We start from the raw sequence: 17,549 nt of genomic DNA on the forward strand, positions 1-17,549 counted from the left end.
AAACCTCCTTTTCACAAAGCACATATAGAAAACTGGTGAGATATGGATTGACACCAGTCACACTGTTTAACCAAAATAAAATATCTATATAAAACCCAATTTTATCAAATGCAGTGCAGACAAACATAAGATGAATCACCAGAACTAGTTTATCAAAACATGCTTTTGGGAAAAAATATAGATATAAACACACACAATATTTAGACAGATAGTGTGTGTGTATATATTTCCCCCCCCAAAAGTGTATACTAGGGATTCCACAACCTACCCCAATACTTACATATCTTTATCGTTGGAAAGTTTTTCTTAATATCTAACCTAAACCTCTCTTGCTGCAGAGTAAGCCGATTACTTCTTGTCCTACCATCAGTGGTCAATGAGAACAATTTATCACCGTCTGCTTTGCAACAATCCTGAACATATTTGAAGACAGCTATCAGGTCCAGTCTTTTCTCAAGACTAAATATGCCCAGGTATTTTAAACCTTTCCTCACAGGTCAGGTTTTCTAAGACTTCTATCATTTTTGGTGCTCTCCTCTAGGCTCTCTCCAGTTTGTCCACATCTTTCTTGAAGCGTGGCGCCCAAAACTGGACATAATACTCCAGAGTAGGCCTCATCAGTGCCAAGTAAACTGGGACAGTTACTTCCTGTGTCATACATACAACACTCCTGTTTACACCCCACAATGATTTGCGATCCACTATAACCCTAGATCATTTTCTGCAGTACTACTGCCTAGCCAGTTATTTGCTATTTTGTATTTGTGCTCTTGATTTTTTTCCTTCGTGGGTGTAGTATTTTGCACTTGTCTTTAGTAAATGTCCATATGTTGATTTCAGACCAATTCTCCAATTTGTCACGGTCTTTTTGAATTTTAATCCTGTCCTTCAAAGTCCTAGCAACCCCACCCAGCTTAGTGTCATCCATAAAATTTATAAGCACATACTCTACTTCATTATCCAAGTCATTAAGGAAATTATTGACTAGTAAATACCCAGGACAGACCCTTGCAGGATGCTACTAGATAAATCCTCTGAGCCTGACAGTGAATAATTGATAACTACACTTTGATTTTTGGGGGGGGGGGGGGGGGAGGAGGGAATTCTCAATTGTGCAGCCATCTTACAGAAATTTCATCTAGGCCACATTTCCCCAGTTTGCTTATGAAAACGTCATGTGGGACTATGTCAGATAACTTACTAAAATTAAGATATATCATGTCTACTATTTCCTCCTCTCCACTAGGCCAATAACCCTCTCAAAGAAGAAAACTAAGTTTATTGGGCATGATTTGTTCTTGACAAACCCACGTTGGCTAATACTTACCACCCTATTATCCTTTAGATGCTTACAAATTTATTGTTTGGTAATTTGTTTCAGTATCTTTTCAAGAACTTAAGTTAGACTGGTCTAATTCTCTGTGTCCTCTTTGTTTCCCTTTTTAAAGATAGGTACTATGTTTACCTTTCTCCAGTCCTCAGGGACCTCACCGGTCTTCCATGAGTTTTTGAAGATAATCACTAACAGTTCTGAGATTGCTTCAGCTAGTTTCTTAAGTACCCTAAGGTGAATCTTTTCAGGCCCCGCTGACTTGAATACATCTAACTTATCTAAATATTCTTTAACCTGTTCTTTCCCTATTCTGGTTTGTTTTCCTTCTTCCTTGTTGTTAATATTAATTGTGTTAAGTATGTAGTCACAACTCATATTTTTAGTGAAGACTGAAGCTATTATTCCTATCCTTCATTCACATCAGGATAATTTCCTGTTGCACCTTTAATATTGCCTCTGAGAAACTGCCAGCTCTCCTATACGCCTTTTTCCTGGGACCTTACCAATCAGTTTTCTGAGTTTCTTAAAATATGCTCTTTTGAAGTCCATCGTCCTCATTCTGCTGCTCATTCCTTCCATTCCTTAGAATCAGGAAATTATTATTTCATTATCACTTTTGCCCAACTTGCCTTCCACCTTCAGATTTGCAACCAATTCCTTCCTGTTAGTCAAAATCAAGTCTAATATATATACACATACTTATACTATATATAAATACAAACACGTAAGTATGACAATATCAGACTTCGGCATGAAAATTTCCAGCTCCCTGATAAGTCAAAATTATCGACAACAGGCCTCAAAACAAAAGACTATTGTCCTGATTTTCAATAGTCCTGAGTGCCCCAAAATCAATAGGAACTATGTGCTCAGCCCTTCTGAAAAATCAAGCTCTGTATATTTTTCATTCTATTTTCAGAGGCATCTATGCAAAGCAATTAGTTCCTTTTTATATATCCAATCATTATGCTGATTGATAAACTTGAAATAAACTCAAACTGCCATTGACTAAATACATTAGTATATACTTTGTTAAATGCTAAATGTTTCTATTGAGACACAAAGTTGGGTGAGAACTTATTTTACTAACTTCTGTTGGTGAAAAAGACAAGCCTCCCAGCTATACGGAGCTCTTCTTCAGCTACACAAATCTGACTTGAAGAGCAGCTCTGTGTAGCTTGAAAGCTTGTCTCTTTCATCAAAAGAAGCTGGACCTCAACCCCCTTGTCTCTCTAATATTTTGAGACCAACAGCTACACTACCACTGCTAACAATAAATGTTTCTATTGTATGTTATCCAAGCGATATTTAATTTATATGCTTCTCTTGCTTTTCCCCTCTGCTTGTGTAATTTAGGATAAATCAGCCTATTACTCAAAGTTCAGTCTGAATTTCCAACCCAGATAAACAATTTATATAGAAATCATAGAATATCAGGGTTGGAAGGGACTAGATGAAAGGTCATCTAGTCCAACCCCCAGCTCAAAGCAGGACCAATCCCCAGACAGATTTTTGCCCCAGATCCCTAAATGGCTCCCTCAAGGATTGAACTCACAACCCTGGGTTTAGCAGGCCAATGCTCAAACCACTGAGCTATCCCTCCCCCCATATATCTTCCCTCATAAACCATCTCACTGAAATGCCCAGTTCACTCAAAACTGTGAAAAATTTGCCTCAAAATCAAGAAATAAGGCATTTAAATACATATGGCAAACATAAAAATCTCAAATTAAAACCTGAGATGTTCCCCCTCTGGGGATGAATGCAAGAGAATAGTAAAGACATGTGGGGACAAAGTCTGAAAAGAAGAGGCACATAATCAGGCACTATGCAGAACACGTACGAAGAGGAACAAGAAAAACTTGTACAAGTGAGACAACATTAAAGGAAAGTTTAAATCCATTGCTTAACAGAGGAAAAGCAAATACCATGACAAAAAGGGGGAGGAAATACTTCATCCTTTTTTGTGAAATCTCAGGCAAAGTAACTACTGAATAACAAAATACATTAGATGATGACAAGGAAAGGGAGAGGTCAAAGCAGAGCCAGATCAGGAAGGAACAAACCTAAATAACTTAGGCAGAAATTATAAAAATTTGTCTAAGGCCCTAAATTGTGATCAAGAGAATTAGCGCAAAGCTTGAAAAAATTACTATTATGTTCTAGCTGGAGGACTAAACCTATTAGCTAGAAGCAGAGATAGAACACTGGGGTGGAGAGGCTCCATCAGTAAGATTCAAGGGCACAGTCCTTGTGAGAAGCTCTGTCCCTGGGCCTTGTTTAGATGATGATGGTGGGTTCAGATTTAATCAGACACCTCCCAGCCACAGGCCAATACAAAAGCTGAAAGTTCTTCCCCCTCTAACTGCTCGAGGAGAGGAAATGCCTTGGTCCCTTGCCACACCTTCTCAGCCTCATGGCTGCTGTACGGGGGGGATAGGGTCTCTGCCATTTTAGACTGCTGTTGGGAGATTGCACGGGGAGAGAGGGAGAGGAGAGGGAAGAAAAGGTCTTTTCTCGATTAGCTTTCCCCCAGGCTCCATTTTAGTGTCTGACTCCCCATAAGTAACTCAAGTACTTGCCTTTCCTAATGCTCATTGCTTTTCCAGTTGGATTATTGAGACAATTTCATTTTTGTTCACAGGATTCTGAACAGCATCAGTAAAAGCAAATAAAGTTCTGTTAATTTCACCTTGCTCAGAACACTACATTCATTTTCATGCAGTGTACATAAAAGCTCAAAACAAATTTGCTTAGAAAATAAAAACTTGGATTCTGTAGAAATTGATGGGCTGTCTCCAGACTAAGAATTTTTTCTGGTCAACAATGGTAGGAAGAAGACGAGAAGAAATACAATTCTGTACCATTCTCAATTATTTCAGGTTGGTTAAGCGATTTTACTCGACAGTGGGTTGAAGATCAGGACCAAAAGGAAAGAGGAGTGTCCAAGAGATTCCAAGGCCATTGTGGATAGTGGCCAATAAGTAGCGGGCCAAGAGCCCCTATACTTCTCTTCCTGCTACAGGCGGTCTCTGAGTCCTGCCAAGGAATGTCAACACGCCACGGCACCGATGATGGCTGAGAAGCTGGTACTGTCTCCAGTGCAGACGTAGACCTCCTGGCTTGCTCTGTCAGGTTCTGCTTGTATCTCAAGTCCCTTGCCACCAGTGTCATGTTCTTACAGACAGAACTCCTGTCCTTAATGTACCCCTCTCCAAGGTACAATAAACACTGCATGGGGGAATCACTATTCAGAATAGCCCCTCCACACAACGGGCAATGTTTAAATCCTGGTGAAAGCATTCCACCAGAAAACTACGGCTAAATAACCAAACTAACCAACCTAAGGTACCACTAATAAACAACTTACTAAACTATTTGCAAGAAGGTCTCAACGACAGAGGGAAAAGGGGCAGTGTGAAGAAACACATACACATACACACACATTTTATATATCTATATCTCTATCTCTATCTCATGCCCCAAAGTGGTAGGATATACTAAAATCAATGGAGACCTTCCCTAGACCAAATTATTTTGAGTCAGGATTTCTTAACGCAAATGTCCTCTTCTGACTAGCAAGGGTTTAACACTTTTTTTCTTTTTTTTTTTAAACTTGCCGAATAAATTAAAGTAAGGTTTTGTTATCCCAGGCACTATTTCACTGTACTAGAATTACATACTATATAGCATTTCCATGTAGCTTTCTTGAGGTATTTATAAGAACAAATATTTTGCTAGCAAGAGCTAGTTTTCTTTTGATAAGACATTTTAGAATATACAAGCAGACAAGCAAAAAGAAAATTAAGCATGTAAGCAAAAAATAATGCACTGAAGTCAAAATTAAATTATGTTTAAACCTCCCAAAATACAGGTCAATACTGTTTTAGTACCACCATTATGTAAGGGAAGATACTAGCTGTAGCTACCAATAATTTTACTGCACTAAATAAAAAAACCCAGGAAGAATAAATAAACACATAAGCAACACTGAAAAATAAGTGTGTGTAACTTGTGAAGCAAAACAGAAAAGATTATTATGAACTGTTTTAAAGGGCCAAGTCATTAACTGATATCTATCTATCTATCTATCTATCTATCGAGAGAGAGAGAGAGAGAGAGAGAGAGAGAGAGAGAGAGTGTGTGTGTGTGTAACAGATTCAAAATTAAGTGTTGAAAATTATTCCTTTACCTTAACTGCTGCAAAGGGCTAAGTTACAGTCTCCTTTTCCTGAAACAATTTTTGGTATCACCAACAAATAAAGCAGTGCAGCAACAGACCCTTAACTCAAGCCTTGGCATGTACAAAGATATTTAGCTTTTTTTTTTTTTTTTAACCCAACCCAATAAACCCATGTAAACACACCTAAGTATTAAGACAAGTTCTCAGATCTGGCCTGATACAAGGTGTACATCATGGCATAAGCCATGTAATCCACTAAAACTGGATTTCTATTACCAGAAGTTAATCAAACTGCAGTTTATCAGGTTTGGAGTACACTAACTACGATGATGTTGTAGCCACCTTTTCTAGCTACTCGACAAAGCCATTTGTTTACTGAGTTACAGAGAAAGGAGCCAAAAGAGAGATTGGAGACCACTTTGAAAAAGCAGAATAATGATCAAATTGTGCTATTGTGCTCTGAAGTTTTTTTTTTACAGAATGGAGAGGATTTTTTGAAAAGAAGGAAACAAAAAATGGTAGTGTGGGGGAAAAAAATAGGGTGGAAAGCTATTTAAAACAAAAGCTATTTTGAAATAGATCATTTTTGCTATTTAGAAATTACAATGCTATTTAATTACCTTTCGTAGTTGATTTGTGAAAAATAAAGTCTGTAATAAACTGTTCATGTAACAGGTTGCTCCCTGGTTCTTTAACCCAACATATCCCGTGTGCTTCTTTGAATCCCACCTGGAAAGCAGTTAATGGTTAAAACTACATTTGATTTTATATATATAAAATATTTAACTATAATGCAGATATATTTCTACAGGACATTTGTTCTAGGCCAGTGGTTCTCAAACTGTGCGTTGCAACCCCAAAGGGGGTCGCAATCCCGTTTTAATAGGGTCGCGAGGGTTGGCTTAGATTTGCTGGGACCCAGGGCCAAAGCCTGAGCCTCATCGCCTGAGGCCAAAATCCAAGGGCTTTAGCCCTGGGCAGCGGGGCTCAGATTACAGGCCCCCTGCCTCAGGCTGAAGCCCTTGGGCTTCGGCTTTGACCCCCCTCCGCATCAAAGGCAGTGGGGCTCGGGCTTGGCCCCCCACCCAGGGTGGCGGGACTAGGATGGGCTCAGGCCCTGGGGTCGTGTAGTAATTTTTGGTGTCAGTAGGGGGGTCGCAGTGCAATTAAGCTTGAGAACCCCTGTTCTAAGCTAACCAGCACTATTAACAGAAGTTATGTGCCACTTAGTATTACATTCTGTCTGAATAAAACAGATTACACATCACAACTGCCTGTCACCACATGCGCTTAGGATTCCAATACTTCTATAAACAAAGGACTGTTCTTTTGTTAAATTTTCTTTTTTACGATTTTCTGAAGGCTCCCAGAGTGACAAGCATTTCATTAGTTATCTGTATTTAAAATTCAATTTTTAAATTAAAATTTGCAGTTCATAGCAGCCATCTTGCTGAAAAGTGGCATCCAGTAGTATAAGAACTCAGCGTCAGGCAGGGCAATTTTAAAACTTAAACAGTAAAGCAGGATTAAAACTAGGTGTTCGAACCACTGATGGTGGCAACCATACTGCTTGATGGTGACATTAACACTAAGAGTGTCAAGACCACAATGGCAAAGACTGTAGGTCATTTTAAACTGAAAAATAAAATTAATTTATACATACTGAAAAGTGTTTTGCACTAAGTAAAGTTACAGAAGGTTGCATTGAGCAACATGGGTGGAGAAGCTACTGGCACAAAATCTCTATGCAGCTTTCTAAACATGGGTATATTTCCCTTGAGATGCTTCATCAATTAATTCTGAAAAAGTGCTTTGAGATCCTCTCATGAACAGTACCATACATTACTAATAAAATGAGATAGTTCAACTGAAATTCAAATGAATGTTCTAAAGGTTGACTTTTCTGTACATTTGTTTACTATGCATTTCTACTCGAGGTTTTTTTTTTTTTTTTTTTAAAGATACTTACGCCACTCCGTGTGGAGCATCCGCTTGAACGTAGACTTCAAAAGTAACCTTGTCGTCCTCTATAAATCCTTTTTCAGGATCAGTAACTTCCTATTAAACAGAAATAAGAATATGAAATTTGCTGTAAAATTATCTTCTGAATCCTACAATGGGGAATGTAGTGAAAAATCCAGGCTGGATATTGCTCAGAATCTGCACATTTAAGTAAGCAACCATCTATGCATTTCTTTTACTCAATAAGCTAAAAAATTATTGAAGGATACCAATTAATCTCTAGGACACTGAGCTCAATGTATTGAAATAATCTGTAAATGTCTCAATGCAAAATCTTGTTTCTGGCTTTTATAGTTTTTGCACCAGTATTTCAATTCCCTGTGGATAATAGGATCAGTAATCAAAAGCTTTGTTTTGACTTAAAGCAGTTAATTTAGGAAACTATTCCAGGCAAAAGAGAAAAATTAAGGCCCCAGATTTCCATAATGCTTAAAAAGCTGTCTCAATTTAAGATGAACATTAAGAGTAGTATTAATTTAAAATGTCTGTACACATGCAGAGAATATGGGAAGAAATGAGCAAGAAAACCTAGGCTGCTCTTAAATGACAGTGATCATGCCCAACAACATTTAAAAGAAAGTTGGTGGAACGATTCTTATTAAGTGAAGTATTAGTAAAGATGGGTCAATGGAGGAATGATGGAATATTTATGTGGGTCATTAAGTCCAGGTAAAATAGTTAAAAGGAATCTGCACTATGAGGAGCAATATATTAGCACTTAAAGGTATCTTCACTATGAAATCTACTGATACCACAAGCATCATTCAGATACTAAGACAACACCTTTAGGAAGAAATTTAAAAATAAAGGTATCTAAGGCAGTATTAGAAGATCAAGTGCATGTATTGGTCTCACCTCCAAACCCAGTAGCAGCCCATTATTATAAAACTAATATATTGTTACTTACACTCCATGCCATAAAGTTGGAAAAGCCCCAGTCATTCTCCTTATGAAAGAACAAGTGACTAATACGACGACTGAATGATTTTTCATCGTCCTTGTAATTTATTATCTTGAGAACTGCCTGTGCATGGCAAGACCATGACCTATAAAATTAAAAGATAATACTTGAAACAAATTTCAATTTTGTTTTCTTCAATAACAGAAAACACTTTTACAAATTTTACTTGATACACCAAGTCCATATTTGCACACAGATGTCTACTTTTCACCTTTGTTCCTCACTAGATTCTAAAGCTTGTTTAACTGCTGTCAGGAGCATTTGTAAGAATTAAACTCCGGTTTTTGAGAGCCACACAGTATGAAGTTATGGTTGTTAAAGAGGCCATACTTTTTTCAGGAATGTGTTTTTAGATTATGTCCTTCTCTGAGAGCAACTTAGCTGTCTTAGCTGATTCCTCCTACGATTTTTTTTTTTTAAGGATGACAGTGATTTCTCTTAAGCAAGGTCAGAAGTCTTTTAGGAAAGTGTTCATTAATATTGCTAAGAAATAATAGCCGAGAGAAAAATCACTGTCTCCTGAAGTTTCTTATCAGAAATCACTGTGGCTAACTATTCACATCAACCATGGTATACTGTACCTACGTAGGGTATGTGAGATGAAAAACACTACTACTTCAAGAGAAAACGAAAACCAAGAAAACAACGTGGAAGAGTAACTGCCATCACTCAGATTGAACCAGAAGTGGTGTGTGATATCATGTAAGAATGAACCCCTTGCACTTGACAGGAAACTTGCTCCTCCACAAAGCAGCATGTATCAATGCAGTCTCAGGAGACCACCCAGCAAAGAGGCAATGCTTTCACTGTCGTTTTTTCCCCCTCACACACCCTTGCCTCCCCTCCCCCTTACCCTACACACTCTCCCTATGTCAGAAACTCAAACTCTATAAGGGGAGGTGTGGCTCTCTACAAAGTTTCCCCAATAAACTGGTGGGCCTGCTACTTACAAATCAAACATTTTGTCCAACAACTGCCAAAGGCTGGGGAACGTTGTTTCTCTCAACACAGAGAGTATCTTGTCTTTACAAATGCAGATTTCTTTTATTAATGTGCTTTGCCACAAATTATCTAAGGGATCCTTCCCTTGGGGTATGAGACACTGCTTGCTGTGCGTGACAGTGGGTGATCAAACTGCTAAGGCTGGTGTGGATAAAACCACATATTTATGACGCCTACTCTGGAAATGACTGGGTTTCCTCTTCAGGAAGCCATTACTTTCTCGCTGGACAGGTTTACTTTTCTTGCACGGTTCTTCCCTCCTTCTGTTCAGACTCTGGGTGGCACTGAAGGTTTGAATTATCAGGTAGAGTTGTACTCCGACAGGCAAAATTTATGAATATAAAAAATGCCATAGTCAATCAGACCAGTGATCCTTCTATTCTGGTAGCCTGCCACTGACAGTGAGAGGCACCAGCTGTTTCAGAGAAAGACAAAGGAAACTTGTGTAATGTACAATTATGAAATAACCTGCCGACATGGAAAGTTTCTTTCTAATCCCATGGGACTGTGGAAGGGCAGACTGACTGAGGGCTCCTCTCATTGCTCTGAGCAGTCCAAGAGAAGAATGGATGAGTTCCATCAGGGATTTCTGGCCAAGTAGGCCTAAATGAAGGATCAGCATTGGGATGTGGGGATTTGAAGGTGGGAAGCAAAGAGTATATGAGAAGTAGAAAGATCTTCAGAGACTGAGAAGCTTGTAAACTTCTCCTCCTCTGTAGAAAAAACTAGATTAAATAATTTTACCAGATGTTGGTCTTGCAACACAATTAAATAATGCCATATATAAGTTTGTATATTAATTATTTAAAGGGTCTTACGTGGAATCAGATTCAGCATTGCACTGAAGAAAGAATCCTACACTTTTTTGGTGTGGTCTGTCTGGGTAAAGTCGTGGCATCACCATAATCTTCCACGGCAAATTCCGTACAAAGCAAGGAGGACTGAGGACTGACTCACTGAGCCTGCTGAAACGCTCAACTGTAAACTGAAACGTTGCTTCTGATCGCCAACTTGTGTCTGTAAAACAAAAATATAAGACAACTAAAACAGAATTTAACAATGTGAAGATATCCTTCACACCACAATACATATTTCAAAAATACAGAACAAGGGGTGCATAAAGAAAAGTTTTACCAAACAATAAGAATGTGTAACATTTTAAATATTCACAAAGACTGTATTGTTACATAACCTGGTTCACAGCAGCACCCGCATATAAACTCTATCGTTCCCAAGTATATCTGTGATCTCAGAGTACCTGTTTCTATATTGCACTTCTTCCAATAATTCCTACATCCTGATGACTTTTTCCCTGGACAGAAAGGCTTTTCCTTTCACTATAATGGGATGTAAGAGTTGGATCAAACTGTTGCTAACCCATCGATCCTCAGAGAAACTACAGTAGAACCTCAGTTACTAACTGATGAGTCAACCACACACCTCTTTTGGAATCCGAATTACGCAATCAGGCAGTAGCAGAAAAATAAAAAAGCAAATACAGTACAGTACTGTGTTAAACGTAAACTATTAAAAAATTATGGGAAAGTTTAAACAAAATTTTTTATAAAGGTAAGGAAACTGTTTCTGTGCTTGTTTCATTTAAATTAAGATGGTTAAAAGCAGCATTTTTCTCCTGCATAGTACAGTTACAAAGCTGTAGTAAGTCAATGTTCACTTATACACTTTTGAAAGAATAACCATAACATTTTGTTCAGAGTTGAACATTTCAGAGTTACAAATAACCTCTATTCCCAAAGTGTTTGTAACTCTGAGGTTCTACTGTAAGACATTACTAATGACCTCTTTGGCTAACTGATATTAACAGATCATCTAGTGAATGAAAGTAACACACATTCCTGGGATTTTCAATCTCACCAGTGTCTTTTAGAATGCTGCAGAAAGCCTAAACAACAGAGTCCTGAAATAAAACTCTTTTTGGTAGAAGGGTTATATATTTTCTGTGTAGCTCTTATTCTAGAATGTGTAAAAGAATGCCCCACAGCTTGGTCAATATCATGTAATGCCCCTGATTTATGAGAACAGGATAGAGCTTTTGTATCATGAAGCTAGTTTTTCCTCACACATTTGTTCTGTCCTTTCAAGTCCAGGACAACACTTCACACACTTATTAATAGAAAAATAAGAGTAAAATCTTCTTGAAGAAATCTACATCCCTACACTTGAGGTGTTTGAGAAGAATCAGCTGCATTGCCCATGTTTTATTATACCATGTAATGCAGGTGAGGGAGACTGATAAATATGACCAAAAAAGAGATTTTATTAGGAAATATCCTTAATGTGCAAATTGCTGGCATGTATTTTATTTGTTGGATTTGTCCATGCTTATAGTTAAAAGATTATTCTTCCCTGCCTTCAGAACTGTTTCCTATAGCATTCACGCAAAGTCAAAGCTATACTAACTGAAGAGGAAGTAGTTTATCTGAGTATCGGCCTTCCTTCTTAGCTGTGGTCACAATTAGCCTCTTTTAAACCTGACTCTCTTTTGCTTGATTTATTCTGCTATGTACATATGAAAGGTATAATTTTATATAAACTCTTTGAATTCCTTTTGTGCTATTTGGCTAAAGATATTTATTCCCCTCTGCTATCATCTTCTCTAAGGCAATACTAAATAACCCTTTACTACCACTGGTAACACTCATTTGACACAACTATCAGCCAGTTATGGTTTCAGCCAAAATGCTCTCTCTCCTTGCCACCACACAGAACACAACTCTTTAACGTGGTCAGTATCCAAACCATTAAAGGTTTTATATGTCAAAACAAAATCTTGAATTGCACTCAGATGAATCAGAAATCAATGCAGACTACGGATGTAATAGGCATCCAACAGGAAATACTTGTAAATAAGCCAACAATTGCATTTTGCACTAGCCAACTAGTTCCCATGAACAGAGCATTTGATGTTATAAAGGTTTGGATCACTAGGATGAGGTCCACTTCCAAGAAGCGTTACCACTGTATAAAACTTATAAAAGTTGTCTACAGCTGCTACTTGACTACTTAGCAACACACATGGGGATCACAATGTGCACTCTACTGGAAATGTCTGCTGGGACAGTTGCAGGTATGGTGCAAAGTAATTTAATGCACTGTATTTCTCATAATAAGTGGTGCATGATACATTTTCAAGATCATGCATAATATTACACTCTGGCAAGATTTAAAATGAACAGCCATCTACAACATGCCTATTTTTTCTGCTGATAGCTTTTGGGATCGCCAATCTTGAAGAATGACTACTCTAAAACAGGAATTCCCATACAGAAATTTAGATATTGTTTTATTTTCTCCATGAGGAAGCAATAACCCTTTTCCTGAAATAACATCATTATTAGAATTTTTTAAAAATCAGTTTTACTAGAGCAGCACCCAGAGGCTCTAATCATGATGATATTGCGCTGGGCACTCTACAAATATAAAATAAACAACAAGCTCTGCTGACAATACTTTCATGTCATATTTACTTACCATCTTCCATGTCTTCTTCTGTATTGTTGTGTCCATCGGCCATAGCTACATTCCCATTGATGACAGGATTTTGAGTAATTCTTGGTGGATCATCTGTATCTCCAGCTAATAAGAAAAAAAAATTATCAGTGACTTATTGCTTGTTTACATGGGAAAATTTCTAAATGACATAAGCAATACCAGAAAAAGGCACTCTTAATCCGTATTCTTATTCCTGAATAAGAGTGTCCACAAAAGGGAGTTATAGCTATAATTATACCACTATAGTTCTGCTGGTAAATTTCCCTGTGTAGGCAAACCCTTATTGCTTAAGTGTCATACTAATGCATAACAGACTTAAAATTATAATTTAATTCCTAACAGATATATGTACTTTCCTATATGGCATTACACTTAGTAGTCCAGACTGAGAGTTTTATTAAATACAATACATATATATTTAACAATTTCTAAATGACTATTCTTAGGCCCTTTGAAACTGCATACAGTTAGAACTGAAGTAATACTGATTAATCAATTAACAGACATTAATTTGCTCTAAGATTGTCTGAATAAGCAGTCTTATTGATTGCCTTTTAAAGAAAAGCAAGCACTATAGCACATGTAAGAGCACGTTTAAGATCTTAAGAATGAAAATTTAGAACATTTCATTAACAAATATTTAAAACTATCCCTTTGCCAACTCTATCATTACCATTGCTTACTTGTGCTAATATAGCTGTTTGAACATATGCAGAGAATTTATGCACCTACAAAAATAAGGTCCCATGAAATATAAGAAGTTTGACTTTAAAAATGCATGCCTTCTGATGAGATATACCAACACACTACCATAACACTGTTTCCACTCCTTTCTCTCCACAACATCTCCCCCACTCCCATATGGATCACTCACACATGCAAAGAGTTCACATAGAAGACATTAACCCTCTCTCTCCAGACATAAACACCCATTAAAATCAGATCCAAGTGAGCAGATCCTTTTGCCTATAGAGTGGCCTACTAACTTCAGTAAGACACTAGGCAGGCATAAGAGTCTCTTTTGGGCAGATCTACTGCAGGATAAAGGCTACAGAATGGCTCTAAAAGACAATGACACCCACACACGTGCTACAGAACAGAAATGGGACTTTGTATCTGAAGCTGATGATTAAGATATACATTCATATAAGTTTATTAAGTTTAGGATTATACATTTAGCTCAGCTGAGTACTGGTCCAATTACTATTTCTCCTCTTATGCTGAAGCATATTTCTCAGGTCACATTCTAAAGCTGTATGAATCTATCTCTATCAGAACACGGATGTTATTTAGTAGGATGCATGGGAGACAGGAACTACCTGTTTACAATGAAGGGTATTATTTTTATTTAACAAGCTAATTTACAATTTTAAAACTGCATTTAAAAAATCCTTGCATGGGGATAGAAGGGAATAGAGGTGCATCCTGCAGAGTGGTAACCCATTGTGAGGAAACCCATATGAGTTGCACTGAATATTAACAGCATCCAGGAGAAGGAAAATTGATTTCAAATCCAAGCAGTCTGAGCTCATTAGCCTCGGAGGGCAAGTAAACCAAGGTGGATTCGCTGATACCTGCTCCTAACTGGCCAGCAGGCTATATGACATGGCATTCCCATGAGCTGGATAGGGTGTATTGACCTAACGAGCCATAAATGCATCCAAAACTCACTTGTTATAGAAACAGTACAGTAAACCAAAGAGATTTTAAAAAACTAGGCCAAGCATTTATCATCAGCGTATCAGCAAATATTTGTGTTGCAGCTCTCACACCCATCATTATTCAGCCATTTTTCTTTGTACGTGCCAGACACTGCCAATTACCATACTTAGCATGCAGCACTATGAAATCAACAAGTCATCCTCCCTAATAAATACTGCAGAGTCCTAGCTTTAAAGAATTCAAAGAAATGCAAATGCAAATTCAATATACATAAATGACAGGAGTTAAATATTCTAGTACTGTTTCTCTCTTGCTCAGATAGCTGTTTGTTAACTTAGTTCCTAGAAATGGAGCAGGAAATGAAAGTCACCACATTGTTTCTTGAATAATCACCAACATGGATTTCAAAATACCCAACCCAATTAACACAGTAGTATAGTATACATTTGGCAAGCTGGTCAACTGACTGCCTGTTACTTGACCATTCTCCAATATTCCAGCAAGAATGCCCTGATGTAGGCAGCAGCCCACCTTTTTCATTGTTTCATGGTGCTATCTGTAAGCAAGCCTAACTAAATGCCTTGATCACTCCTAAATGCCTTGATCACTCACTTCTCTACATTCTAATGCCACCTGTTGGACATTAGTGAGCTATTTAAAGCTGAACCTCTTGATTGGCTTGAATCTTCTAGAACAAACACTGTAGGTAGGTATATCTTTGCTTGTAAAACAGGCCATCAATGTACCTGGGGTTTACAAAGCACATTAAGGAAATAAAAGCGCACAGTCCCTGCCCCAAAGAGCTTACCATAAAAAGTTAGGTCAACGTAAGGCAGCTTATGTTGACTTAATTATGTCAGTGTACACACTACAGCCTTGTCCTGCTGATGTTAATGTTAACTACACCGACATAACTCCAACTCCATGAGAGGCGTAGCACTTATATCAATGTAGTTAGGGCGATGCAGTGTGGGTTGTTAACTATCTTGTCAATTTCTGTGAAATTGACACGAAAGCCAGGCAGCTAGAGCTGGGCTGCCCCTGGCTCCCCACTCCCAGCCAGGCTGCTGCCTGGAGGCTCTCTACTCAGGGAACAGAGAAGTCCAGGTGGCTGCCCCGTTCCCAGCAGGAAACTGGGAGCTGAGAGCCCGGGGGGGCAGCCAGGCTCCCAACAGGGAGCTGGGCGGAGCTGAGAGTCCTGGCTCTCAGCCCCCCAACGCTGCCCCTCTTCAGTTGGTGGAAGGGCTCCTGGTGAGGACATGCACCAACAACAGGAGGAGGATAGCGTGGACAACAGCCACTGCAGTAATTACTGCAATGGCTGTAAGTCAACCTAACAAAGGTTGATTTAGGGCCGTAGTGTAGACATGCCATTCTTCTTTTTCTATACTGCTGTTACTGCTACAATAAATCAGTGCTTTAAAATATTAGACCATTTTTACCAATATTTGACCAATTATTTTTTTACCAGTCAAAAAAGCACAACTCTAGTATAGCAGCCATATTGCTGAACTAGCTCTTCATTTTTGTCCATTCAAAAGCATTTTGAGTCTGGTTGCAAGCCAGTATCATAAGAGGCAGTCAGCCACTGAATAAGTACTGGAATCTATAATCTATAACTGTCGGTAAAAAAACCAATCTTTTTTACTGAAATAATTAAGTAGCACACAAGTCTTGCTGTCCAACATGTAATCAAGACATTGTATTTGTTAAAAATGAAAATGATCTACTCAGATTGAACATCAATTTATGTTTTCTAGAATCAGTTGTGTCACAACTGACATCTGGCTTGCAACATTTATCTAAAGACAAACAAAATACTAAAGATGAATATTAAATCTGTTCTTTTTATGTATTTGTTTATAAGTTTCACCTTTATGCAATTACACATTTAATGTGAGAATTCTTGGGACTTGAAAAGCTTATCTCAAAAGGATACAGCTACCTGCATTTTCTTTACTTTTTATATCTCTTTTGATTTTTATTATACTTTTAACAGTGGATATATAATGTCTAAACACACAGTTTCCATATGAAAACAATTAACACATTCAAGACATGAACCATTTGGTGGCTAGGGATGTCAGGTATACAGTCTTAAGTAAGAGTAACCTTGCCCATATAACACACTTTTGTTTACACTAAAGTTAATCTCCCACAGTTCACAAGCATGTCTATTACCTTCAAAGGCTATTCAGGACCCTGGACAGAGCCAAACTTGTTTTTCAAAAGAAGCAGAATCCAAAATTACCAGGGGTCTAGACCCAGGTGCACACTGACTTCCTCCCCTGAAAGAATGAACACTTCTATTTGGATACAATTCTTCTTATATTAAAAAAAAAAATACAGCCATATCTGAGGCCTTTCACTTTATAAGATGACTTTTTCAGACATGTTAAACGAAGCAATGTGCAACATTCATGGTATGTACTTCATCATACAGAGGCTAGAGCAGGGGTTCTCAACCTATTTACCATTGTGGGCCACATATGTGGCCCAGAATGTGTTATGTGGGCCACATCCATATACTATCTGTATGGCCCTGAGGATGTCACATGGGCCACAGCTCTGTGCTGACTGGGCCGTAAGCAGCCCACAGGCCGCAGGTTGAGAACCACTGGGCTAGAGTCTCAGATGCTCACTGAACACAACTCATTCATTCCTCCTATCAAATATTAACTTAAATCCTCTGTTCAGTTATGTTCCCTAGTTAAGTAGGAAGTTCTCCAAAACCAAAAAAGACCATCTTAAACTAATTAGATGTGGTTGAGATTTTAAATTCATACAAGTCAGGAAATGGAAATAATGCACCATGATGCTGCATTATCATTATTCTGCATTTAAATATTCTTGCTTTTTATAAAAAATGGGAA

General features: G+C 38.0%; 1 protein-coding gene across 1 annotated transcript in view; it reads right to left on the reverse strand.

The window, feature by feature from the left end:
- USP7 (ubiquitin specific peptidase 7) overlaps positions 1 to 17,549 on the reverse strand; it is a 102,814-nt gene that overhangs the window by 51,232 nt on the left and 34,033 nt on the right. The window contains exons 2-6 of the mRNA XM_005295243.5: positions 12,994 to 13,098; positions 10,320 to 10,518; positions 8,446 to 8,584; positions 7,486 to 7,574; positions 6,137 to 6,245 (exon numbers count right to left, since the gene is read on the reverse strand). Coding sequence (XP_005295300.2) covers positions 6,137 to 6,245; positions 7,486 to 7,574; positions 8,446 to 8,584; positions 10,320 to 10,518; positions 12,994 to 13,098 — 641 coding nt within the window. The remainder of the gene's footprint in view (positions 1 to 6,136; positions 6,246 to 7,485; positions 7,575 to 8,445; positions 8,585 to 10,319; positions 10,519 to 12,993; positions 13,099 to 17,549) is intronic.

Source organism: Chrysemys picta, chromosome 10, assembly GCF_011386835.1.
Source record: "Chrysemys picta bellii isolate R12L10 chromosome 10, ASM1138683v2, whole genome shotgun sequence".
In the NCBI taxonomy this organism is placed as follows: domain Eukaryota; kingdom Metazoa; phylum Chordata; order Testudines; family Emydidae; genus Chrysemys; species Chrysemys picta.